Source organism: Notamacropus eugenii, chromosome 3 (genome assembly GCF_028372415.1).
Source record: "Notamacropus eugenii isolate mMacEug1 chromosome 3, mMacEug1.pri_v2, whole genome shotgun sequence".
In the NCBI taxonomy this organism is placed as follows: Eukaryota; Metazoa; Chordata; class Mammalia; order Diprotodontia; family Macropodidae; genus Notamacropus; species Notamacropus eugenii.
Window position 1 is genome coordinate 216,558,104 of NC_092874.1, and position 26,649 is coordinate 216,584,752.

General features: G+C 35.9%; 1 protein-coding gene across 5 annotated transcripts in view; it reads right to left on the minus strand.

The window, feature by feature from the left end:
* The window catches only part of FAR2 (fatty acyl-CoA reductase 2), a 177,052-nt gene that overhangs the window by 72,194 nt on the left and 78,209 nt on the right, over positions 1-26,649 (minus strand). For all 5 annotated transcript variants that reach the window (XM_072654420.1, XM_072654419.1, XM_072654422.1 and 2 more), the window contains exon 2: positions 17,196-17,428. In XM_072654420.1, the coding sequence (XP_072510521.1) occupies positions 17,196-17,384 (189 nt within the window). In that variant the 5' untranslated portion in view covers positions 17,385-17,428. The remainder of the gene's footprint in view (positions 1-17,195; positions 17,429-26,649) is intronic.

Below are 26,649 nucleotides of genomic sequence, written 5' to 3' on the forward strand. Positions count from 1 at the left end.
GTCACTTAACCTCTTTTGATCTCAGTGTCTTCATATGTAAAATAATAGGGTTTTATTCAATGACCCTTAAGAATGCTTTAACCTTTAAATGATCTTATGCACAAACAATCCATTAATCAATCCATTTTGAAATGAATAATAGGCAGTTGATGATGTGGCACTAGAGCTCAGGAGAGAAAATATGGCTATATTGATATAGCAGTCATGAAGATGATAAGCAAACCCTGTAGAGCTGATGGGGTCACTACGAAAGAGAATATATAGAGAAGTGGGTCCTAGACACAGCAATAGGTTATCTTCATGGGTGATTCTAGTGAAGAATGAGGAAAGGTCAGACTGAAAGAGAATCAGGAAAAAATAGTGTCACAAATGTTTAGAGAGGAGAGAATTTCCAGCAAACTAAGATAACCAATGGTGTCAAAAGCTATAGAGAGATTAAAAAGGAGGAAGACTGAGAAAAGGCAATTGAGGATTGAAATCTGGCAATTAAAAGATCATTGGTGATTTTGGAGAGAACAGTTTCAGCAGTGAGATCAAAAGCCAGATTGCAAAGGCTTAAGAAGTGAGTGAGAGGAAACGAAGTAGAAATGTTATAGGGGAAAAAAGATCCTTTGCTTATAATTTAGAGTATAAATCACTAAAAAGCTTAATTTTGTTCAGTTGTGTGCCAAGACATGAAGAAGTGTCAGCTGGCCATAGAAAAGAGAAATCTTTATGGGGGAGTCAGGCTTCTGAGTAAGTGTTATTTCTCAGAGGTATTTGTAATCTACACAAAAGTATACAGACATTCTCTCAAGTTCATAAATGATCTGCCACTGTCCTTGGGGCATGGGAGTAGTCTAGGGAAGGAGGCAGAGATTTTTTAATCTTTTAGTGTGTCATTTACTCTAGAATATGAGAGAGAGGAGACTCCATCTTTTGATGGGCCTTGTAGGAGAATTGGGGTAGAGGTGAATGAAAATATAGTGAATGGCTATGAATTTCCATTTAAACTAAATGGAGTCTAATTTTAAAATGGAGTTATGAAAATCAAGAGAGGGAAAATACAGCACCCCTCACTATAAAGCCAATGAGTATAGAAAGATTTTTCTAGGAGTTTGGCTGGAAAAAGGAGGAGAGATAAGGGACAATAGCTTATAAGAATGGGAGGAGACTTGGGCCAGATCAAAGTTATTGGAAGAATTTGGACAGAGATAATGAATAAAACAACAGTTTAAGAATTAGGAGTTAGATATGCCCAAAGGCATATTCATGCATTTTATTCATACCCTTTGATGCAGCAATACCATTACAAGGTTTATATCCCAAAGAGATCATAAAAAAAGGGACAAGGAACCATACATACAGAAATATTTATAGCAGCTCTTTTTGTGGTGGCAAAATATTGGAAATTGAGGGGATACCCATTAATTGGGGAATGATTGAACACATTGTAATATATGAATGTAATGAAAGACTATTGTGCAATAAGAAATGATAAAAAGGCAGATTTCAGAAAAACCTGTAAAGACTTGATGAACTGATGCAAAGTGAAATGAGCAGGAATTGTATTCAGCATCAGCAATGAAGGACAGAGATCTTAGCAAAACAATGATCCAAGATAAGTACAAAGGACTCAAGAAGGAAAATACTATCCATATCCAGATATAGCACTGATGGACTCTAAATACAGATTGAAGAATATTTTTTCACTTATTTTATTCTTTCTTATGTTTTTTTTTCTTTTGATCTGTTTCTTCTTTCACAACTGAAACTAATATGGCAATATTTTTACATAATAGCACATTTATAAATAACATCAAATTGCCTACCATTTTCAGAAGAGGGGAAAGGAGGTATGGAGGGAGAAAAATTGGAACTCAAAATATTTTAAAAATGAATGTTAAAAAAATTTGGAATGCAGGGAAAATAAAATGCTATTTAAAAAAAGGAATTAGGAGTTTGAAATAATTACCCAACTGCAGAGAGCTAGGAAAGAAACTTCTCATGAAATTGACTTTTAGTTGAGGGAGAGAAATTAGTTCCAAAGGTCTTTGGGATAGGTGTAGAGATAAGAGCGACCATTTCTGGAATGAGGTGGTTGCAAAGAGAGCAGTTTTGATATGAACTCAGATATACTGGGAATCCACCTCCTAGAGAAAATCTCTGTAGGAAGAGCTATAGGAAAATATCCCAGCTGGTCTAGAAGTGATGTAAAACAAATCAGACCCTGTAGCCAAATGTATATGCTAAACTAGAGTAAGTTGGACTCTACAGTCTTTGTATTTGAATTGCTGATCGGTTTATGTATTATAATCTGGGATTCTTCACACTAATAAAATTGATTACTTCTTTGGAATGTCTGGCTGAGTGTATCATGTGTCAACCAGCGTCTACAAATGCCCAAAGTTCTGGCAACAAAGAAGCACTAGAGATCCTATTTCAAGTCAGTCAGTGAGTTAATCAACAAGCATTTATTAAGTGCCAGGCACTGTGTTAAGTGCTGGGAATACAAAGAAAGGCAAAATTTGTCCAGGGGTATACATTCTAATACAGAAAACAACATTTAAAACTTGTGTATATTACATATACAGAGCACATGGGAGGCCACTGGAAAAGAAGAAAGAAGTAGGGGGAAGAAGAGCAGGAAAGACCACCTGAAGAAGGGAGAACTTGAGCTCAGTCTTGAAAGTAGCCAGGGAGATGGAGATGAAATGTTAGAGCATTTCAGGCATGGAGAATAGCCAACAAGACACTGGATGGGAGCTGAAGGGTCCTGTTGAAGAAAATGCAAGTAGACTAGTGTAGCTGGATTATAGAGTACATAATAAGGAGTAAATTATAAGAAGATTATAAAGGTAGAATGTTGATGAAACAGAGATGTGACACCTAATGAAAAGAGGTTCTGGCTGGTGCTCTCTTGATTGTAGCCCCAGAATGATTAGATGCTATTCTAGCATAAGAAGAAGACAGTCCTGTATTCTACTTGGACATGATGGTGGCAGGAGTCACAGATATCCATGTGGAATATGGACTCCACTAGTAGTATTTATACCAAGGACTCTTGGCTGCCTCATAACATCTTTCTTTTGCGTTTCCTTCTCCAAGGAGGTGACTGAGCAGCAACCTCAAAATGGATGTGTTTAACCAGAGACTTTATGAATTCAGAAATGTTAGAAGGTCCTGGAAGGCCTGCCAGTGCTGGTGACTATGGTGTCTCTGGAATGACAGTAGCTGATGGCAGAAAGACAGAGACCACTAGAAGAAAGATACAGCTAGAGTATTAAATCAGACAATGCCAATAGAGTAGCAAATGTAAATGTTTAATTAGTAGCCTTGTTTTATATTCCAACAAGTCTTGAATATTAACTTCTCAGCTGATTGTATTAGCAGTAATAGTTACTGACTAGAATTCTCTTAGATTCTCACCTGTCAGCTTCTCCAAAATGCTGGAAACATAGTCCAAAAAAAAAAAAAAAATCAGTTGCCTTCGAATTGTAGTTAACTTAGTTCTACTCAGAATAACATTTTACTCAGTTCTCAGAAATGTCAGTTAACTAGTTTACTCTAGAGAATAAGATTTAACTCAGTTAAGTTTTCATCAGGAATGAAAGATGGTTAAACTACTTCAGTTCCCCTCATGCAGGTTTTACAGAATAACTTTTCCACTAACTGCTAGTTATAGTCTCCCAAAGAAGACAGCTGACTGTCCTAGACCATCCCAGACTCTTGTCCAAAGGCAATAGTTAACTGTTACTTCAGGAAAGACAGTTATGTTCATGCTTTGTATCTTATGAGTACTCTAAAGATGATAATTAATTTCAGGTCCCTCCCAAATTTGTTCTACAATGGCTGTTAACTCTTAGTTGCTGACAAATTCTTTCTACAACGACAATGATGCTTCTCTATTCTCAAGATTTTCTTAACCTTTCTCTTAAAAGTACAGTACAATAACAGAATCCAGAGTTCTGTGAGGGGGGTATTTTTCAATAGTGTTTTACATGTAAAATGAGGGGAGGGCAAATCAATGTTTTGTATTGATCTATTTTCTTTTTCTAAAAATGTTTTTATTGGAGTCGTTTGTTTCTTATGTTATTGTAGTTATCTCCAGTAGCCTTCTGCCTCCTTCAGCCAGAAAGATATCCCATATAACAAATAGTATTTTTGTAAGGAGGAAAAAAATCCAGTGCAACTGACCAATATGTTGAAAAATTCCAAAAACATGTACAATGTGTAACACTTATAGAATTCCCAACTCTATGAAAGGGTGGGTTGGGGGGGGGGGGGTTCTTTTCATGTCTCTTCATTCATGTAATGCTTGATCTTTATAGTTTTGTTCCATTAACTTTTGAGTTTTTAGATGTGGTTTTTCTTCCATTTACATTATTTAGTTATTGTGCATATTGTTTTCTGGGCTCTGTTTAGTTCACTGCATCAGTTCATGTAGATCTTTCCATTCTTCTTTGTGTTCATCACATACATAATTTCTTACATCCCAGTAATATGTATTATCCATGCACCATGATTTGTTTACCCATTCCTCCATCACTGGGCATTTATTTTGTTTCTAATTCTTTGCTATCACAAAAAGTGCTGCTACAAATATTTTGGTGTATTTGAGAACTTTCTTCTTATCCATACCTTCCTTGGGGAAATTTGATACAAAGATATTTCCCCCCATTTGACCACTTCCTTTCTTATCCTAGATGCACTCATATTGTTTGTGCATTAATGTTTCAATTTCATGTAATCAGAGTTATCCATTTTATCTTTTATAAATTGCCTGCTTTTCTTGTTTGGTTAAGAATACATCTCCTATCCTTAGCTGTGAGAAATATATAATATTCATCTATTCTAATTTTTAAAAATAATCTGATCATTAATATTAAGGTGATTTATACATTTAGAAAGTATTTTAGAATATGGCATAAGGTACTGGTCTAAGTCTAATTTCTGCTGGACTACTTTCAAGTTTTTCTAGCAGTTTAAAAAAAAATCACAAAAGGAGTTTTTTCCTAGGTATTTATGTTTTCTTATTTATCAAACACTGAGTTTTCATTGCTTCTGATTCTTTCTTGTCTAGTTTGTTGATCTCTTTCTCCATTTTAAAAAACAATACTACATGGTTTTGATGTATGTCCATCCTTTGTTGCCGAAGAAGACCATGTCATCAGAAATGATGATGTGGCTTGCACTTGATTTTGTTCTGAGTGAGGGAGGGCTGTGCAGGTCACCAGCCTCACTTGTCCTCCAGAGCCATCTGAATCCAGTGACCAGATAATAATCAGGATGACTAGAGATGGCCCAATATGAGGCAAGTGGGGTTAAGTGATTTGCCCAAGGTTATACAGCTAGTGAGTGTCAAGTGTCTGAGGTGAAATTTGAACTCAGGTCCTCCTGACTCCTGCACTGGTGCTCTGCACTGCACCACCTAGCTGCCCCTACATGATTTTGATGACTGCTCATTTAAAATATAGTTTAAGTTCTGGAAGTGCTCTTCATCCGTATTTCTTTTCATCAGTTTCCCTGATATTCTAGACCTTTTCTTATTCCAAATGAATTTTGCTGTCATTTTATCAAGTTATATAATAGTATTAAAAGTGTAAATTAACTTTGGAAGAATTGCTCTTTAAAAATTGGTCTAGTTTGGTGGAGCCAAGATGGCGGAGTAGAAACACACACATAACCCTAGCTCCGAACCCACAGCCCATAAAATATCTGTAAAAAAGACCCCCCCCCTGAATTCCGGAGCAGCAGAAGCCACAGAACAACGGAGCGGACGAGATTTCTGTTCCAGAGAGCCTGAAAACCTCTCGCAAAAGGTCCGTTGCGCTGCGGATCAGAGCTGAGACTTGGCTGCGTGGCACAGAGAGGAGCAGATCCGAGCAGGCTTCAGGGATGGGATCACCAGCAGCTGCATGGGTCCCTCCACCCACAGGCCCCAAAGGTTGGTGAGAGGGTCTCTCTGGCTTGCCAAGAGGGGAGTGGGGTGCCCCCATAACTCAGGCCCCCTCAGGAGGCAGCAGTGGAGGCAGCAGTGAAGCACACCAGGGCTCCCAAAGCAGGCAGGAGCCTGGATCCATTGTTGAAGGTCTCTGCATAAACCCCCTGAGGGAACTGAGCCTGTGTGGTGGCCCTGCCCCCACCTGAGCAGCTGAACTTCATCTCACACTGAAGAGCAGCCCCGCCCCCACCCAAATTCCTGAGGCTGGGAAGCAGCATTTGAATCTCAAACCCCAAGTGCTGGCTGGGTGGATCTGGAGGCGAGGTGGGGGTGGAGAGGACACTCAGAAGTCAAGTCACTGGCTGGGAAAATGCCCATAAAAGGGAAAAGAAATAAGACTATAGAAGGTTACTTTCTTGGTGAACAGGCATCTCCTCTCTTCCTTTCTGATGAGGAAGAACAATGCTTACCATCAGGGAAAGACACAGAAGTCAAGGCTTCTGTATCCCAGCCCACTCATTGGGCTCAGGCCATGGAAGAGCTCAAAAAGGATTTTGAAAATCAAGTTAGAGAGGTGGAAGAAAAGCTGGGAAGAGAAATGAGAGACACGCAGTCAAAGCATGAACAGCAGGTCAGCACCCTGCTAAAGAAGACCCAAAAAATGCTGAAGAAAATAACACATTGAAAAATAGGCTAACTCAATTGGCAAAAGAGGTTCAAAAAGCCAATGAGGAGAAGAATGCTTTCAAAAGCAGAATTAGCCAAATGGAAAAGGAGATTCAAAAGCTCACTGAAGATAATAGTTCATTCAAAATTAGAATGGAACAGATGGAGGCCAATGACTTTCTGAGACACCAAGAAATCACAAAACAAAAAGAAAAGAATGAAAAAATGGAAGATAATGTGAAATATCTCATTGGAAAAACAACTGACCTGGAAAATAGATCCAGGAGAGACAATTTAAAAATTATGGGACTACCTGAAAGCCATGATGAGAAAAAGAGCCTAGACATCATCTTTCATGAAATTATCAAGGAAAACTGCCCTGAGATTCTAGAACCAGAGGGCAAAATAAGTATTCAAGGAATCCATAGATCACCACCTGAAAGAGATCCAAAAAGAGAAACTCCTAGGAACATTGTGGCCAAATTTCAGAGTTCCCAGGTCAAGGAGAAAATATTGCAAGCAGCTAGAAAGAAACAATTCAAGTATTGTGGAAGTACAATCAGGATAACACAAGATCTAGCAGCTTCTACATTAAGGGACTGAAGGGCGTGGAATAGGATATTCCAGAAGTCAAAGGAACTAGGACTAAAACCAAGACTCACCTACCCAGCAAAACTGAGTATAACACTTCAGGGGAAAAATTGGTCTTTCAATGAAATAGAGGACTTTCAAGCATTCTTGATGAAAAGACCAGAGCTAAAAAGAAAATTTGACTTTCAAACACAAGAATGAAGAGAACCATGAAAAGGAGAACAGCAAAGAGAAGTCATAAGGGACTTACTAAAATTGAACTGTTTACATTCCTACATGGAAAGACAATATTTGTAACTCTTGAAACTATTCAATATCTGGGTACTGGGTGGGTTTACACACACACACATGCACACACACACACACACACACACACACACACACATAGAGACAGAGTGCACAGAGTGAATTGAAGAGGATGGGATCATATCTTAAAAAAATGAAATCAGGTAGTGAGAGAGAAATATATTGGGAGGAGAAAGGGAGAAATGGAATGGGGCAAATTATCTCTCATATAAGAGGCAAGCAAAAGACTTATTAGTGGAGGGAAAAAGAGGGGAGGTGAGAGAAAAATATGAAGTTTACTCTCATCACATTCCACTAAAGGAAGGAATAAAATGCACAGTCATTTTGGTATGAAAACCTATCTTACCATACAGGAAAGTGGGGGATAAGGGGATAAGCAGGGTGGGGGAGGGATGATGGAAGGGAGGGCATGGGGAGGAGGGAGCAATTTGAGGTCAACACTCATGGGGAGGGACAGGATCAAAAGAGAGAACAGAAGTAATGGGGGACAGGATAGGATGGAGGGAAATATAGTTAATCTTATACAACACGACTATTATGGAAGTCATTTGCAAAACTACACAGATTTGGCCTATATTGAATTGCTTGCCTTCCGAAGGGAAGGGGTGGGGAGGGAGGGTGGAAAAGAAGTTGGAACTCAAAGTTTTAGGAACAACTGTCGAGTACTGTTCTTGCCACTGGGAGATAAGAAATATAGGTAAAGGGGTATAGAAAGTTATTTGGCTCTACAGGACAAAAGAGAAGATGGAGACAAGGGCAGAGAGGAATGACAGAAGAGAGAGCAGATTGGTAACGGGGCAATTAGAATGCTCAGTGTTTTGGAGTGGGGGGAGGGGACAAAAGGGGAGAAAATGTGGAACCCAAAATTTTGTGAAAATGAATGTTAAAAGTTAAATAAATAAATAAAAAATCAGTCTAGCATTAAATATTCTCCCAGCTATGTAGGTTGTTCTTTAATTCTTAAAAAATTCTTTTTAACTGAATATATACAAGTCTTTTGTGTGATTTTGTAGGTCGATCCTTAGACATTTTATGCATATATTTTGGAATTGGGTTATTTGGAATGGGATTTCCTTTTTTATTTTTGAATCTAGGATTTGGTCATTATTATACATATAAAAATGCTGTTTTTGAAAATTTATTTCACAGCCTGCAACTTGCTGAAGCTATTGCTTCAATTAGTATCTTTGCTTATTCCCTAGTTTACCTCCTCTTTACCTATTTTACGTTTCTTTCTCTTGTCTTATTGCTGTTGCTGTTGCAATCATTAACAGAACTATATCAAATAAAGGGGAGAGTGGGCACCTTTACTTCACTCCCTTATTTATTGGAAGAGGTTCTATTGAATCCCCATAGTATATGATATTTCAAGTTAATATTAGATTCTATTCTATATATGATACTAAAAAGAGAACCCTCTATACCTATATATATTGCAGGTTGTTTTTTTTAACATAAAAGTGCTGCACTTTGTCAAAGGGTTTTTCTGAATCTTTTGAGGCACTTTTGTGGTTCTGAATGTTTTGATTTTTATATGATTAATTATCTTGGTTGTTTTTCTAATGTCCAACCCTGCTTGCATCCCTGGTATAAATTTTACTTGGTCATAATGAATGATTTCTTGGATAAATTACTGTCGTCTGCTTGACAGGGTTTTGTTCAGAATTTTTGAGTCAATACTGATGAATGATATTGATCTCTAGTTTTCCTCCTGTGTTTTACGTTTCCCTGGTTTAGGATTGGAACGATAGCGTCTCACAAAAAGATTATGGCAGTGTTGTCTGAACTTTTGAGAATAATTTTTGAAGTATTGGTTTTTATTGTTTTTTTTTAATTTGAATAGATTTTCCTGTGAATCCATCAGGACTGTGAGTCCTCCTTCCCACCCCCTTTGGCAATTCCTTTATAGGAAGATCTAGTTCTCTTGTGATAGTTTGGGCATTTTATATATTTCAAGTTGTTTCATCTATTTCTGTTGTGTTCTCAGTTTTGATACCCTATAATTACATAATATATTCTGATTATTCTTTTTATTTCTTTTGTTTTTGTTGTATTTCACCTTGCTCATTTACTATTTTATTTATTGGATTTTCTCCCTTCTTTTAACTATTAACTAAAAGCTTATCAATTTTACTAGTCTTTTCAAAGAACTTGCTTTTAATTTTATCTATAATTTCTGTGTTTTTTGTTTCCAGTTTATTTCTCAGTTTTTAACATTTCCTGTTTTGTGCTTAATTTAGATATGTCTTTTTCTGACATTTTTTTGTTTTTTGACATTTTCTGCCTGTTCAGTTCATTAATCCTCTCTCTTTCTTTTATTAATGTATGTTTGTAGAGATATGTTTCCCCTCTTGGGGGCTACTTCAGCTCTATTACAGAACTTTTGGTAGGTTACATCACTCTCATTTTCTGTCATATAATAATGAATTGTTTCTATGATTTGTTCTTTTGCACACCCATTATCTAGGATTTCATTGTTAAATCTCCATTTGGATCTGTGTCTTGTTTGTGGTCGCTAAACCGATAAATATACTTTTAAAGATCACATTATAATCTTTAAAGGATGTATTTTAACTATTTCTGCCTTTTTATATTTATTTGCAATATCTCTGTATCCTAGTATATGGTCAATTTTTGTAAAAGTTCCATGTGTTTCTGAGAAATCTTTATTATTATTTTTTGCCATTCTAATTAGAAGATACCATCAGTTTTTTAACCCTAGTTTCTCCTACAGTTTATTCAGTTCCATATTTTCCCTTTTGTTTAGCTTTCTGCTAAACTTATCCCAAACTGAGAGAGGGATATTGAAGTCTCCTGTCATTATTATGTTACTCTTGATGTCTTCTTTTAGCTCAGCTAATGTTTCTTTATTAATGATTATATAATTCTTAAATGAATTTGAATGTTAAGGTGTTTGGAGTATATAGTTTTATTAATGAATACTGATTTGTTGTCTATGTTTCCTTCCACCGTAATATAGTTTTCTTGTTTTTTTTTAATTCACTTGATGCATATGTATCATAATATATCATATTTCTCCTCATTTGCAACAATCTGACTATATCTTCCCCCTGTGGCTCCTCTGTGTACTGATCTCTTTACCCTGGCATCCACTGAAATAATGAACTCAGTTGTCTTTTCTCCTTTAAGTGGAATAGTAGAATGGCTTTTTTAGAGATGGTCAGATGAAATGGATAGGGATCTAGTAACTTTTTAAGGTGAAGGATAAGTTCTCTTATGCGGTACCATTATATAAAAAAGATATAGACTATAGTTGTTAACAGGTATGAGCATAGCTATCAAAAACTACTGAAATGTGTAAAGCAAATATCCACTGCACTAAATAGCTGAGTCTGCTATCTTATCTGAGTATCTAAACCAGTTTATTATAATTTTTTCTCTTCCTCTTTGCTGTCAATCTGTCAGCTGCCCAATATTGTAGCTATTGGCATGTCTGCCTTTTAATGTTTACCTTTTCTAATTTGATAGTGTTATTTTATTGTAGGCTGAGAGACTAGATGATGAGTTGGTTAGAATTCTGTTGAAATTTTTAAAAAAAGAGTAAATAGGCAATGAAGATCTAAAGGATTCATCAATGACAAAAATGCACGTTTTAAGAGTGTGGACTTTTTGACATTTATTTTGACTGTTCAAAGGACTTTTTTTGTTACTTATGTTTTAGTTATGGAGCATGTTCTAGATAGCTGTTGTTGATGTCTAGGTATACCTAATGATGTCACAGCATACCTAATACTGCACTTTGTGTACTGTATACAATATGTGAATATTGTTCATCTAGTATGCCTATATTCTGGTTTGTTTCTTTCCTACACATGACCTACCCAAAGTCATCAATAAGAAAATTTTCCCACAGTAAGGAACCACAAAGTGTATCTTTCTCTTTAAATTATTTCTTTACCTATGGACCCTTCACATCACTCTCATATGAAGTATTTTCAAATGAAAGCACTATTCTTCAGAATTTTTATTATTGAAGCCCTGGTATTGATTTAATATAGGGTAACGGAGGGAGGCTACTGATCAATAAGGGCACAGTCATTGGTGCAAGCATAGTGTTCTGTATCTCTGCATATCCACATAAAAGCCTGGCAAACCTACTTTCTAACTTGCAGAATAGGGAAGAACACATTGGATGATAGGCTCATGAATAATGACATTTTAAAAAGCACCCTTGGAGTAGTCCTTGGGGTTATCCCTGTAACCTCGAGAGTGATAAGTAGTCAAGCCCTGAGGACCCAGTCCACCTGTACTAGAGGGTCCTGGGAGAGTGACCACCATGCTTATATGTCTTTCCACTTATTATACAGCCCAATTCCTATGAGTTCTAATAATATGGCTTTAGAATTAAAGGAAAATAGTACATAGCAAATTCATTTGGTAGGAGCAATCTTGTAGAGGAGGATAAACTCAATACATCTTAGAATACATGTGTCTAATCTAATTTTGAAAATGGGATTTTGGAAAAGAAAACCATTCCTTTGCAAATCAAGGTCCAAGTTAAGTCATACGTAGTAGTAGCTCTATCAAGTGTCCCAGGTCCTTCCACTGTTAGATACATGTGTAGGATGTGTAAGGTGGTATCAGATAAGGATCTTGCACGGATCAAAAGACTGTGATACAACATATATTAAGAAATTCCTCAAGCTAGGGGTGGCAAGAGTCAGCAAAATTGCCAGTCTAAGAGTGCGTGTATGTGTATAAACAATCTTTAATAACAAAGTTTATTTAGGAATTAAAAAGAGCAAGAATTTTATGTAAATAAGTAATTGAAAGGACAACCAAGATTTTCACTTTCAGGATCTTTCTTGTTGCCATATCAGCCCTGCTGTTACTCTTCTAATAAAATATTAGATGCCATAACTATTCCTGTTATGTTAGATTACGAAGTTATTATTTGTTGAGGGTATTAACTGATTTTCTAATATGAGTTTTGGTAGTTGTAACTGGACAGTTATAGTCTCCACAAGTGGTGTCAATCTAGGATACCTAAGGGCCACATATTGACTTAAAAAATTACAAATTAATATTATCTATCTTATATTTTATTTATATTTATTTTGTTAAACATTTCTCATTTCATTTTAACATGGCCCAGTGGTTCAACCATGAGTTTTACAACTTTGGTCTACATTGTGTCAGTGAGATCACTGGTGTTAGAAAACATTCTGTTCTTCTGTATTGTATCAAACTCAAACACTCAAAGGAATCTATGATTGTTTTGATGTGGAAGTACCCTCTAATAGACATACTACATCCTCTACAACTGTTATTCATGTCTTCCTGAAAGTTTGTCCCACAGGTCCACCCAATTTGATTGAGGCTGTTCTTGCTTCCTCCTAGGACTGTGAGCATTCTAGTGGAGTACTGGTTGGTCTGCCTGTCATCCCTTACCACATTCAAGTACTTGTCCTATCATGTATTGTCCTTATTATATAATTAACTCTTAATTTTTCTTTGGAGTTCCTTTTTTATGCACACATACACACAGAGTTATCTCATACCACTTTGTGATATTTATTTATAATTCTTTGGAGAATGTTGTGTTTCTAGTACGATAGGGTACTAGACTAAAAAAAGAGGAGGGAGCCTTTTGCATGTGTGTGTGGAAGCTAGGGATTATTAAAAAAGTTTCAAAATTTCTCAAAAGCAATTTATCATACTATTTTCCTGATTAATTCTGGGTATAACTCATCCACTTACATTGTATGTCCCAGGTACGCATGCTTATTTACTGTGAGGACTGGCTCTAGGGATAGGAGGTGTGCCTTAAATCAGGAATTCTCATTTTCCTGAGTTAAATTCTGGTCCTGGACACTTTCTAGTTTTGTGACCCTGGGAAAGTCACTTAATCATATTCGCCTCAGTTTCCTCATCAGTAAAATTATCTGGAGAAGGAAATGGTAAATCTCTCTTCAGTATCATTGTCAAGAAAACCCCTAAATGGGAGTCATGAAGAGTCAGACATGACTGAAAAATAATTGAACAACAAACTGACAGAAGTGACTCATATTTAATTGATCCACTCATATACTAGGAAATTCCTATGTCCTGTGAAGAAAATTTTGATACCCCTACTCAATTTAATCAGTATTTACTCAGTTCGTGGTGATTTAATGGGTGTCAGTGACTGTATTAGTGACTTAAGCAGAATAGAATTAAGGTTGAGTTAGTTATGTAATGTTAATGCTGTTAGGATAAGAGTTATACACATTAGACCGAAGAACGTCTTATGTATTAGTGATACTGATATTGTATATTCATGTTAAAATTGTAGGTTATAGGATAAAATCATATGACTGTTATACAGTTATTATATAACATTAATCCTGGAGCTTGTTACTGCAGCATCAACACTCCTCTTGCCAATGAATCTGTTACTCTTCCATTGTGATCTTTCCTTTTTCCCATCACTTCCTTATTTCCTAGGATACTGCTGACCAAAACACCAGATATTTGATTTTGTATCAAAACCTCTACTGAGGTGGCAGGGGAAACACCTTTACTGAGAAAAACCTGCATTTAGTAACTTAAAAGCTTTCTGATAAATTAGTTGTGATTGGTGGACATGCCCCTCAACCGGTCATAGAGTTTTCCCTTTTTCTGGTGTTAACCAATCATGAAATTGCACCCAAGTAGCTTGCATCCAAGGGTAGGGGTCTCAAATTGGGAGAAAGATCTTGGACCCAATCAGTTATGGACCCCTGGATTCTCTAATAAATTGATTAATCATGCTTGAACTCAGTGACTTTTGTTACAGAATGGAATTTTCTGGCCCACAATACCAAATAGGTGGTTTAAGCTAACTTTACTTAGGCAAGGTTTACAAAGTTCTCCTGGTCATAATCAGTGTACCAAATTTTCCTAATCACAATATCTAGAGAGGAGTCGCAGTACAGCAGCTTGTCAATTGACTGTCCCTAAGGTCCCTCTTTCCACTCAGTATTGTGAGTCTGCCCAGCAACAGCAACCAGATATAAAGAAAGAGGCCCAGAATTCAGGGCTCTAGACTGTGCTGTGCATTCCATTGAATGCTGGAGCCACTGGGCTTTCCTCTGAAACTAAAGCCCTAGGGAGCTACATGCTTGTATGTCTATGAATAATAAACTACTCAACTTGTGATCCTTGAGGGCTATGTTCCTTCCTGGTACTTAACTCAAAATCTCTTCACATGAACAATCTCTATAGATGGGCAACAGACATTTTTTGTATACTTTATACACTTGATCTTCCCTGTGTGAATGGTCAGGCCAAACTCTTTTGGGTCATTATGAATCACTTCCAGTACAATGCTCTAAGGCTTGATGCAACCAAAACAATGTTATCCACAAACAGAAGAAACTGGAAGATCTTACCATTCAAATAGCTCTTTCACTTGACTTCTGTGCTGGATCTCCTCTACAACAACAGCAAAAACTTTTGACAAGCATACATTTCTCTACTTTATGCTTCACCTCATGTTTATGATGAGTCATTGAATAAGGCTATTTCTATTTTTAGATATTTCAAGAAATTTTGAATGTATGGGAATCACTTTGTTAAAAGTTGTTTAAGATGGTATTGTGCTCTATTAAATCAACTTTTTTCATAAAAAACAATAAATACAGTGAAAAAATATATTCTGTATAGCTCTGTAAACTTTACGATAGCAAAGACATAGTCTACTACAGAATATGGTTTGTGAAATACTACCTGGTAATATTTGTATTGACTATGCATTTGATACATGTCTGGGCATTTTTTATAGATGGGAAAGTAGGCATATAAAATCTTAATTGTAGATGTTCTTCTGATTATCATTTTTAAAAGTTATTATAAGATCTGAAATATTTTCCCCTTCTCCCCACTACTTGTTTTTCTCTTTCACATATCTTATGAATTCATCCTCTAATATTCAAAGAATTTTGACAACTCCAACATAGTATATTCTGCTCAAGAACACAATTCTTTATCACTTTTTGCTAATGTAGAAACTTTATTCATTAGTAGATTGCTGCCTATTTATAACTTAGTAGATAAATCTTAAAGGAGGGCTAAGAGGGCTTGTGACTTGCACGTGGTCATGCAGCTGGTAAGTATATGGTAGCATTTTTTGAGCTCAGGTTTTCCTGACCAAGTCAACAACTCTGTCTCTATGCCAGACTTCCTTTCTGCATGCTAATGCAGATTTGGCAATGTAGAAACTATGCCATTAACAACTGCCAAGAAATATAGTCATGATGGCATTTTATTTCCCACCAAAATTTTAATCCTTTCTTCTCTGAAGTGCGTACAAGACAATATATCATCCTTTTGTCCCACATGTGATACTTGGAGCACTGCAGTAGTGATTGTGATTTACTCATTTGTGTACTGCTTTTCTTGATCTTGACAGTAGCAGGCATGCCACTGTATAATTATGTGGCAAGGGAATATAAAATCCATAGGTGGCCACCAGATGGCAATCTCCTTAAGCTACTTCCCAGGTTACTATCTCATTTCTTCTTGTGCATGGGCTAATTCATAAGGACCCAGAATCTTTTATTCTTTGTCCAGTGGCAGCATGCCCACTCCTTTCTCCTTCTCTGTTTCCAGTTCCCTCTAAACATAGGAACTTGGAAGTCTGACTCTCAAATACAAATACACACACACATAGTCACAGAATAACTTGTAAGTCTGACTTAGCAAACTAGGCTCTCACTGCAGCTGCAGACCAATGCAATCACCCACATGGCAAATAGGTGAAGTTTGAATCTTAAGAACAATGAAAGGAAAAAGGAAGGCCGCCAATCTTGTATGCAAGCATTTTGATCTTAGGTCTCCATTCTCCTGTGTACCTTAACACACAAGGATGCTTTGGCCAGTATAGTTTCCTAGTGTCTTAAAAATTCTGCTTCCCTCTTTTTGAATCACTGGTACCCTCATGTCTTCACAGAAAGGAATGATGCTCCAGAAACACCTTTTTATAATACTAAAAATCAAATTTTCCTATGTAAAATATATATCCAAATTTCTAGGAACTTACTTTCTTGGAAAAATTAATATGTGTACACTCAGTGATTACTTCAATTCCACAATTCAACCCCTCCCACTTATGACTTTGTTTATACTTGTATCAATTTATTTGTATACATTTTACTTTGCCTCTGAAGGCTGGAACTCTTGTTTGTCTTTACATTGCTAGTACCTAGTACAGTGCCTTGCATATAGCAGATGCTTAATAAATATAGAATTGAACATGAAGTAGTCAAGAATAAATTAATTTTCAGGCATAAAAAAATTCTTAAAACTTGCGGGGGGAAGCTCTCACATAGTTTGTGTGAACTTAGGACTAATACCAATTCTCTATAAAAAGTATAAGATAATTATTTCCATAGACCAAAGTATGGCAGGTTCTATGGCATAGATTATATTTATCAATTGCTTACTTTTCTTTTAGCTTTTCTGAGCTAGCCACACAGATTTCTTCAGTTTGAATCACCAGCTTGCTGTTTTATCCTCCCCATCAGTCCCACTCAAAGCTAGTGATTTCTATTTTAGTTCAAGGGTATGAGATGGCAGCATAGCCAGTCATACTTGGAATAGTGGAATCTAAAGTTGGAAATGAATTTAGAGATGATCTAGTCTAATCCTGTCATTTTATATTATGTTTTATACTTGGAGAAACCGAGGTCCAGAGAGGTGAAATGATCCAAATGATTTGGGAACCTACCTTACAGCTGATCATCTGGCATACCCTCTGTTGCAGAGATTGTCCAGATTTGGGTCTCACAAGGATATAAATAACTTTCAAGTCTGGGCTGGTACGAAGTAGTTTTTCCACAAGCACTTTGCCCATGAAGCCTGTGGCTCCGGTGATGAGTATTGACTTGCCACCATAGAAAGCTGCTATTACAGACATGGTGATCTCTCACTTTCTTCTTGCTGGCTTCCTGATTGAGGTACCTGAAAGTACAAAGGTCCAAAGATGACATTCTGGGAATTTCCAGAATATGGGATTCCTGAAAAAGTTTCTGGTAGAGTAGAGAAATTTCAGAAAATGTTTCTTTGATTATCACAAGCTTTAAAAACCAGGTGCCAGTTCTGAGATTTAATGAGATATGCAGGTTTTTGACCTAATATGATAAAGGTATCAGGGAACAAATCAGAGACATCACAAGTGTCAAGATATCATTTACTTAGTTTCCTCATTTTATTTTCAAATTTATGAGGCAAGTAAACATTTCCTATAGAATACAAATTTACTAATATTCTTTTTCCCCCTTCATATAAGAAAAACCACTCTATTCGATAACATTGCTTTAATACTATATTGAGCAATGATCATAGGATCATGGAATTATCACACTAAAAGGGACCTAAACATAGTTTAATCTAAATCCCTTCATTCTATAGATTCAATTAAACAAATTCACAGTTATTTAGTAGGGGCCAATTACGTTAAAATACTATGCTAAGTGTTACTTCAGATCTTTTTCTTCTGGCTGATCCAACACTTTCATGAGCATTTTTCACATTTTTTTTCCAAAGTCAATGAAGTGCTAGGTACACCAATACTTCCAACTACCTTTTTTATAAGCTACTGAAAAGTGGAAGGTCAACTTTGCATCTTGAATAGATGAAACTTGTCTTTTCTTTGTTTTCCTCTGCCATAAAAATCTGTTAGTATCTATTGCAAAAGCCCAATGTTAAAAATCATTGGCTACTTAGCAAACAGTCCAAAACATTCTGAACTCTTAACATGGTGTTCTAGTCTACTGAATTTTTCCTGTTCAGAATCTGGAAGTTGACACATGGAGTTTCTCCTTTGAAAAGGATTAAAATTTTCCATATTGAGTTCTACTCCCTTTGGGCTAGTAAATTAATAATCTATATTTCATTGTTAAATAGCTCTGCCTCTAGCATCTGACTAAACTGAAATTTTTGGCTAGGGCACTGTTAGACTCTTTCAAAAGAATCAGAACCCTTGACTCTGCTAGCATCAAAAGGAAGCCTCCTTAGTTCTGCTTTGGAATCTCAGCTCTGAGGTTCCTAACTTATAGGATCTCATCTCCATGGATCAAGTTTTCTGTCTTTAAACCTTTTCCCCAGAGTTGGTTCCCCCATTTTTAAACTGTCTCTCTCAGTAGCTCATAGAAACGAATATCAAAGAAGGGGCACCTAGAATGAAGCAATATGAGTAAGTCCCATACTCTAGGTAGGGAGGGACGCCCAGGGGACAAATTCATTATCTCATGACAATGGCCAACCCTCAGTCAAGTTTCCTGACTCTTTAATATGCAAAAATAAATACTTAAAGAAGGGAGACCTTACAAACTTCAAATTGTCTGACACCTGTATCTGATAGATTATGAGTTCTATTAAAGGATATTTTTAAAAACAAGCCCAACGCTATGAGCACTATGGCACACAATCACATTTTCTTAAATTACAGATAGTTTACCATCTTATTACATATGGACACATTCATTGAACAGAACAAAAGTTTAATTGGGAAAACCAGATACTTTGTTGATTTCTTAATATTCCTTCTCTCACCTCAAAATGAATCTTAGAGGGCAATTAACTAGAATGTTTAAGCTGGGTAGTGGCGGTGGAGAGAATCACCACTTTTTTCCTGTATCTTTCTATTCACAGTCATTTATCAGGGACCAAAGGATACTGTGGAAAGAACACTGGTTCTAGAGTCTGGGGACTTGAGCACAAATTGTGCTTTTAATGCTTACTACTTTGCATTACAGATATAACCACGGGTATCACTTCATCTTCCTGAACCTCAGTTTCCTTACCTGTAAAAATGTAGGGGTTAAATTAAGTGACCTCTAAGGTCCTTTCAAACTCTAGATATATGATTCTAAGAGAGAAAAAACTTAGTTTTTAAAGAATTATGGATTCACTTTAATGTAATTTTAGAATATGATCTTCTGTTTCAGAGATTAATGGAACAGGTCCAGTTCATAATAAACCTATTTAGCTTAAGATTTTATTTTTAAGGATATCCCAAATGATATCACATATATTCATGTTGCATCAAAGAATGATTACAATATAAAAATGGAATGACATTCATAAAGGGAAACCCTAATCATGAATAAATGTCATTCCAATACTACTTAAAACTGACTTGACATTTTTGGGCCAGTAATACTAGAACGAAAAAGCATCAAGCTATTTTAGGTGAGGCAGAAACACTAATAATGAAGAGAAAGACTCTTGAGTACTTTTGTTACCTTTGCAGCATACCACATCTATTTCACTAATGTAGGATACATGCTCTTGACATTCAAATAAGTTGTACACATATGTAAACATGTAGGTATATGTAAACAAACTATGTATGTCACTAATATATAAAGCTCCAAACTTGAAATTTAAGCATTCATTCATTTTTTTATTAAATTATTTTCTTTTAGTGTTATCAACATAATTAAAATTATAAAATACCATCTATATGGGATCTTGTCATACAAAATCATCTTAGGAAATTGTTTCAGGTTTTCAATTTAGTACTTCAAGTGGAAATTAAACCCTGTGTACATCCTGGGCTACTATTGACTTACCAGGGCAGTAATATTTGGTGCTCAAGGTTGGAATCATTTCAAAATGAGTTGGGGAGGGAAACATCTTTGAAGGTTCAATATTTAAACACATGAACTATAGCAAAAACTAGTGAGCCTTGATACTTCACATATACTTGGCCCTTTAGTACTTCTTTAGAAAACAGAAATATCATGGGGAAAAAAGGGACACAGTTCAAATCCATTATTTCACAGTAATGAAACATTTTAGAAAAAGGCAAACATACTCTAAATGATACAGGGAGGCAATAAATTCTGATCATTGGAGTTATAATGAGAATATTATTAAAATTTGAATTTCCATTTTTCCTCCTAATTTCTTGGTTTCTCACAATTGGCACAGAATTTTGCATCTGATTGGTTTGTTTTTGTTTTTGTTTTTTAACAGGACTAGTAATTTTATCGATGTAGGAAAATTCCCATGAAGGAAACTCCCTCTGCTAATTCAGGTTAGCATCTGCTCAACAATCTAAAGTCTTAGGATGTTGTTTGGAGCGCTGAGAAGTCAAGAGAGTTGCCCTGCCTTACCAAGATAGTTTGTACCAGAGGCAGGTCTTGGTCTGAAATCTTCCTTAGAGGCAAGTTCTGTATCCACTATGCACACTGATGCTACCTGCTATCAACTCAGGTTATAAGTGAAATGTTTGGTAAAATAATGATGATGGGGGATCCAGGTCTTTCAGATCTACTAATAGGTGAAATATTGCCAGGATGTCAACTCCTTCCTGATTGAGGAATTCCTCCAACAGTAGACAAAAGGGAGCCACTGAAGATTTTTAAGTAGGGGAATAAAATGTTCAGATGTGTTTTTAAGAAAGGATATTCTGGCAGCAGTGTAAAGGATAGATTGGAACAGGGAACAAAGTGGAGGTAGGAAGAGTCTATTAGGAGATTATTGCAGTAGTCCAGGGAGATGGTTTTTACTTATAAACAGAAAAATGCATGATTTTCACTTTGCTACAAAAGTCCCTATAATGCAGGGATTCCTCTTGTGAGTAGATAAAGACAGCAATATATCATATAGTTTATTAAGTTCCCATGTGACACTGTGATGGATAGATTTTAAATATTTGAGGATCATGATCTGACATGTAGTTTAGCCATATAATTGACCTAATAAAGTAGTAATGTTTTGTTATTATGGATTGTTCTTTGGAGGCAACTATCATGTAGAGGAAAGAATATTAGATCTGGAATTGTAAAACCTGGGTTCAATTCCTAGTACTACTACTTAATATCTGTTATAATGTCATCTCTGAGCCACAGTTTTTTTAATTGTATAAAATGAGGTTTGAATTAGAAGATATTTCCTTATAGCTCTCAATCTCATGATTTAAAAGTGCACATCTTATTAGATGGTTTTCCTGAGTTGTTCTGGTCAAAATAATTCATCATTCTCTGATTCAAGCTGTGGTGATGAGCCTCCATGAACTTAGGTAGGTTGACTCTTGCATGATTAAGTCATTCTGGTCCTTTACCAGATACTTACAACCTTTCCAATTAGGTATGAACTATAGCAGAATTGCAGTTCAATGACATAGAGCCTTCAGGAATCCTGAGTCACCCCCACGTTATGATGATGAATTACAGCTGGGCTTTAGTAGAAGAATGGAGAATGTAGTTTTATTTTATGTACATGACAAACATTTTTAAAAAGCCCTTAAAGAAGAAAATAAAAGTTGTCATTCAATTTAAATATTTCAATTAATGATAAATTTAATAATTCAGAAATGTATAAACACCTGAAAATTCAACTTGCTGAAATATTAGACCATAAAGGTCCTGCATGTTCTTGCAGGGGTGGCTAAGTGGCTAGGTGGACAGAGTGCCAGGTCGAGTCAGTAAGACTCATCTTCTGGAGTTAAAATCTGACTTCAGACACTTACTAGCTGTGTGACCACAGCGAAGTCACTTAACCAATTTTGCCTCAGTTTCTTCATCTGTCAAATGAGTTGAAGAAGGAAATGGCAAACTACTCTAGTATTTCTCCCAAGAAAACCCCAAATGGGGTCACAAAGAGTTGGACATGACTGAAAACGACTGAACAACAATAAAGTATTCTGAATACTTTAACAATAAAGAATTCTGAGTGAAAGAGTTAAAATGGGCACAAAAACAGCAGTATTAATAATTCCCAGCACCCACCATTACTTCCCTTAAGAATTATTGCCTCAGTGAAAGAAGCCCATGGAATCATCTCAAAAAGTTAGAAAAATTCAGCAAAAGCTTTGTAGAAACTGAGGATTTTAAATTATCTCTGATAAATGAGTTCTGTCAATATAATCAATCTAAATCTTGTTTCATCAAAGAAGCTTCTGGCCTCAGGCTGAAGGATTATATTCCCTTAAAAACACGCAATAATTGGTTAGGATTCTTAGTTTAAATACATCTGCCTTAGAAATGATAAAGGAATGATGCTGCTCACAAAGACTTCAGAGGATATACTGTTGCAAGCATTTATTAACACCTTTATTTCTTAAGGGAAGTGACTGATGCTAATCTGGAGCAAGAAATTGACAGATATACTCAGGAGAAAAGGAAGAGATATGAATTAATGCAGGTAGAAACAATATTTTTAGATCCTTGTGAAGAATGAAATTCTCAAATTATTAGCCAATGCCTTTCCCTTTCATATTTCCTATAGTTATGGGAGCTCACTCCTTCACAAGTGAATGTTACTTGGTGTCTTTAAGCCATTCCAATGTATAAGAACTTCTTTTCTAAAGCTAATATTTTTCTTTGCCTTCTATCATCTACATATAACTTTTCTACATATAAGTTCTACATATAACTTTTCACATCTATTTACAAATATAGACATGTGCATATATACATGTATGTATATATATGTGTGCATATACACATATATTATATTTTGCATTGTATAGGAAGGCAAAGAGTATGGTGAAATGTTTTCCAGCATTATACTGTAAGAATTGATTAAAGAGAATAAGGACATCTAACTTGGAAAAAAGACTTGAAAAGGCATGTTAACTGTCTGGAAGAGGATTAGATGACTTCTGCCCGGAAGGCAGAACTAGGAGTAATGGGCAAAAGTAGCAAAGAGTAGCTTTAGGCTCAGTGCAAAGAAAAACAGCAATTAGAGCTGTCCCTAAATGCAATTACCTAGTGGGTTCTGGATTACCAGAGGTCTTCAAGCAAATACTCTTATTGTAGAATGTAATCCTGTTCAGATATAAGGTGGATAAGAAAGCCTTTGAGCTCTCTCCTAATTCTGAGAGTCCAAGAATCTATAATTGTAGCCCAACCCCCTATTTCACAGGTGAGAAAACTGAGGACCAGAGATTTTTTTCTATTTCAAATACTAGGCTAGAAGTCAAGTCTGGATTTTCTAACTCCAGCTCAAGTGTTCTGTGCACTACACCACACTTGCTACCATGTCAAACTAAGATGACTCGTTATGTATTGGCCCAACTAACTCTAGAGTTAAAGAGGTTCTAAAACTCTCCATACCACCAATTAAGCTGGTAATTTTCAGGCTTCTTAACAGTTTCATAATCACTTCTTGTGGCATTAACTGCCCTGACCCTCCTCATAATTTTACAAAGCAAAAATAGTCTCTAATACAATAGATTCCCCAAATCTGACCTAGTTCTTAATCAGAATGCTAGCATTGCCAGCTGGCAAAATATGTACATGAAGTAATAGGGTTCCTAATTCTGGCACTGAAAAATGGAAAAGATCCATGGAGTTATTTGCTTACTGATCACGGCACTTTCTTTACTCCCACCTCATCCCTGTTTGTACTCTTTAAGCACTTTCCACTTTTTGCAGTGAGGATGAAGTACTTAGGTATGGTGGTATTAGGCTCTAGGGGCCTTCTAAATAAGCAAAAAGTTTCAATTACTCTGAAGATTATAAATAATATGTTTTGATTAATGAAAAAAATTCATTTAATGAAAAACACAGAACACTTTTGGAAGAAAGCAGAATATGTTCAACTTGGCCATGATCTTAGAAGAACAGATTCTAGCCCATCAGTTTAGAGTACCAAAGGGCTGACTTCTATGTCATCTTAAATACTCCATTTTTTTGTTCTTGGTTTGAGTCTATATATTGCCCAAGCATTAACAGAAAATAATCATGAAATGCATAATTTCTGCACCTGTACAATTAAATATATGGTACCAGAAAAAATGACAAGTGTAAAACTTAGTAGATAGAATATATGAATGAAAATTGGTTTTTAGTTACAGTTATGTTACCATCTGCGTGACCTTTGGCAAGGTATTTAATATCTTTAGAACCCAATTTCTTCAAAGGTTTTGACTAGATTACCTTTCAGTTGCTTTGTAACTCTATGCTATGTATGATTCTAGATCAAGGCAGATTTTGTGATTTAGAAAAGGAAATAGCATTTGAGAAGTTTTGTCTCTTTTACCTTGCTTTCCTTTTCTTATATATACAGGAAATCTAATCTGATATCAAGTGGTGTAAAGGACAGATGTTCCCTTTCCCAAACTACATAACCTTCCCCCCCCCCCCCCCCATCTCCAGCTACTGTAGGAACCTGTCAGAAATAAACTTATATGAAATGGAATGGTGAAATTTATACTATTACATGTAAGTCATGAAATATTTTTACACTCTGTGTCAACTGTTGCTGGAGATTACATCCATTTGTGACGATTATGATAGATACAATCTTTTTTGAATGACTCCTTTGGTCTATTAATTGGATTAATGCCATCACATTCAAAAAGGTATTTTGAAAATTCCATTCTAAATAAGTTGATTTCTTTCTCCAAAGGATTTGAAGCACTGGAATTATTTTTGCTACTTGTTTATTAGGTAGCATTTTTTGGAGTTTGTGTGAAGTGTAGATTTTCAATACTTTCAGATTCCTTGGCTTTCCTTCTCTAGAAACTGTATAATTTCTGCTCTCATCTAATCTAACCTAGGTTTAGGAATAAAGTTATTTTGTATGATAATCTAGCATTGAAATGCAACACACTGTTATATGACTTGGAGCTGAGAATATCATTGACAAAAAACAGTATGGAGTCTTTGCTTATCACTGGTAATATCTATTTACAATTTTGTTATGGCATATTAAGTAGAGACACATTACAAAAACATTCATATCTTCAGTCCATTTGCCATAATCTTACGATTGTCCTGCTTTAACTATTTTTGACTCAGTTTACATTTTTTCACAATGAACAAAAACCTTTGCCACCCCCTTCCATCCCTACACTTCTCTCTGTTTAAGAAGACAAAACCTTTGTAACTAATATCCACAATCAAAAAAATAATTTTCTATATTGATCATGTCCAAAAAATATGTCTTAATCTGTAACCTTAGTCTCTCTGTCAAGAAGTAGGTAGCATGGTTCATCATGTGTCCTTTTGAATTGTGGTTGGTTATTGAGTTGATTAGTGTTTTAAATTCTTTCAAAGTTGTTTGTCTTAAAAATACTGTTGATGTTATTGTATGAATCATTCTGGTTCACTCTGCATCAGGTTATACAAATTTCTCTGAAACCATTTCTTTTACATCATTTCTTCTAGCACAATATTACCATAATTTGTGCTATTTCTGATTTGTTTCAATATATCTTGCCTTCTTGGGTACCTGAACACAAGCAAATACCATTCTTATGCTGTTCACCATAATGATTCCAAGTGGGGTCAGCCTTCAATCCTATACCAACCCATCTGTTTCTTAGATTCATAAGAATATTTACATCATTTTGACCATGGTGCTACCCAAGTTAGTAGTATAGCCATAGCCAAATTGGCTGATACTTCAGGGTTCCCGTCAGACCTTCACTTCACCAAAATCATCTCAGGGCAGAGTTCTTACTATGTATTATCCTGGTTTGCATTTCCTCCCCTTCTGTCCTCCCTGTTGCCAACAACATTGACAATAGTTTGAGCTTTAAGGGGGTTTGTTATTATAAATAGAACTGTTATTTTAAGATTGCACTGTGAATCCTGCATCAGGTATGAACTCGAGGGAATATATATCTTTTTTGTCAGAGATGGGGTGGTGGTCACAGGGGCAGTAGTGGTGGTGAAATAATATAGCACCAAAATGCTTTTTTATTTGAGTTCTACGCTGAACTAAATATTGGACAGCTTTCCTTGTAGGAGCAATTCATCCACTTATAAGGGAAATCACTGTCAGAGCTGATATTTTTTCATTACCAAGACTTTATTGGAATTCAATATCAGCTAGGACTTGAAAGAAATTAAAAAATGACAATGTCTTGATATTCACAGATAAAATATATTCTCTCTGAGTCAAAACACACAGGCAGGCATCTACTCTGAGTTGGTGACTAGGATGCAGACATCAGCCTGATGCAATACTGTAGAGTATTCCTGTAAAGCAGTCATTACAAATGGTGACAGAAACAAAGGCAACAAGAGTTTCAGAGATCAGTTCCTACAAGGATTATATATCATAGCTTCCTGTTCTGAGATAAGTCCATAAAAGCCTATGCATTTACTACAAAGAAAACAAGAAGGGCAGGTTCTAGGTGACCTTTATTCTCTAATATATCATTCTTTAATATTTATAGGATTCAAGTTAGTAGGTAAGAGTAGAATCCATAACAAGAT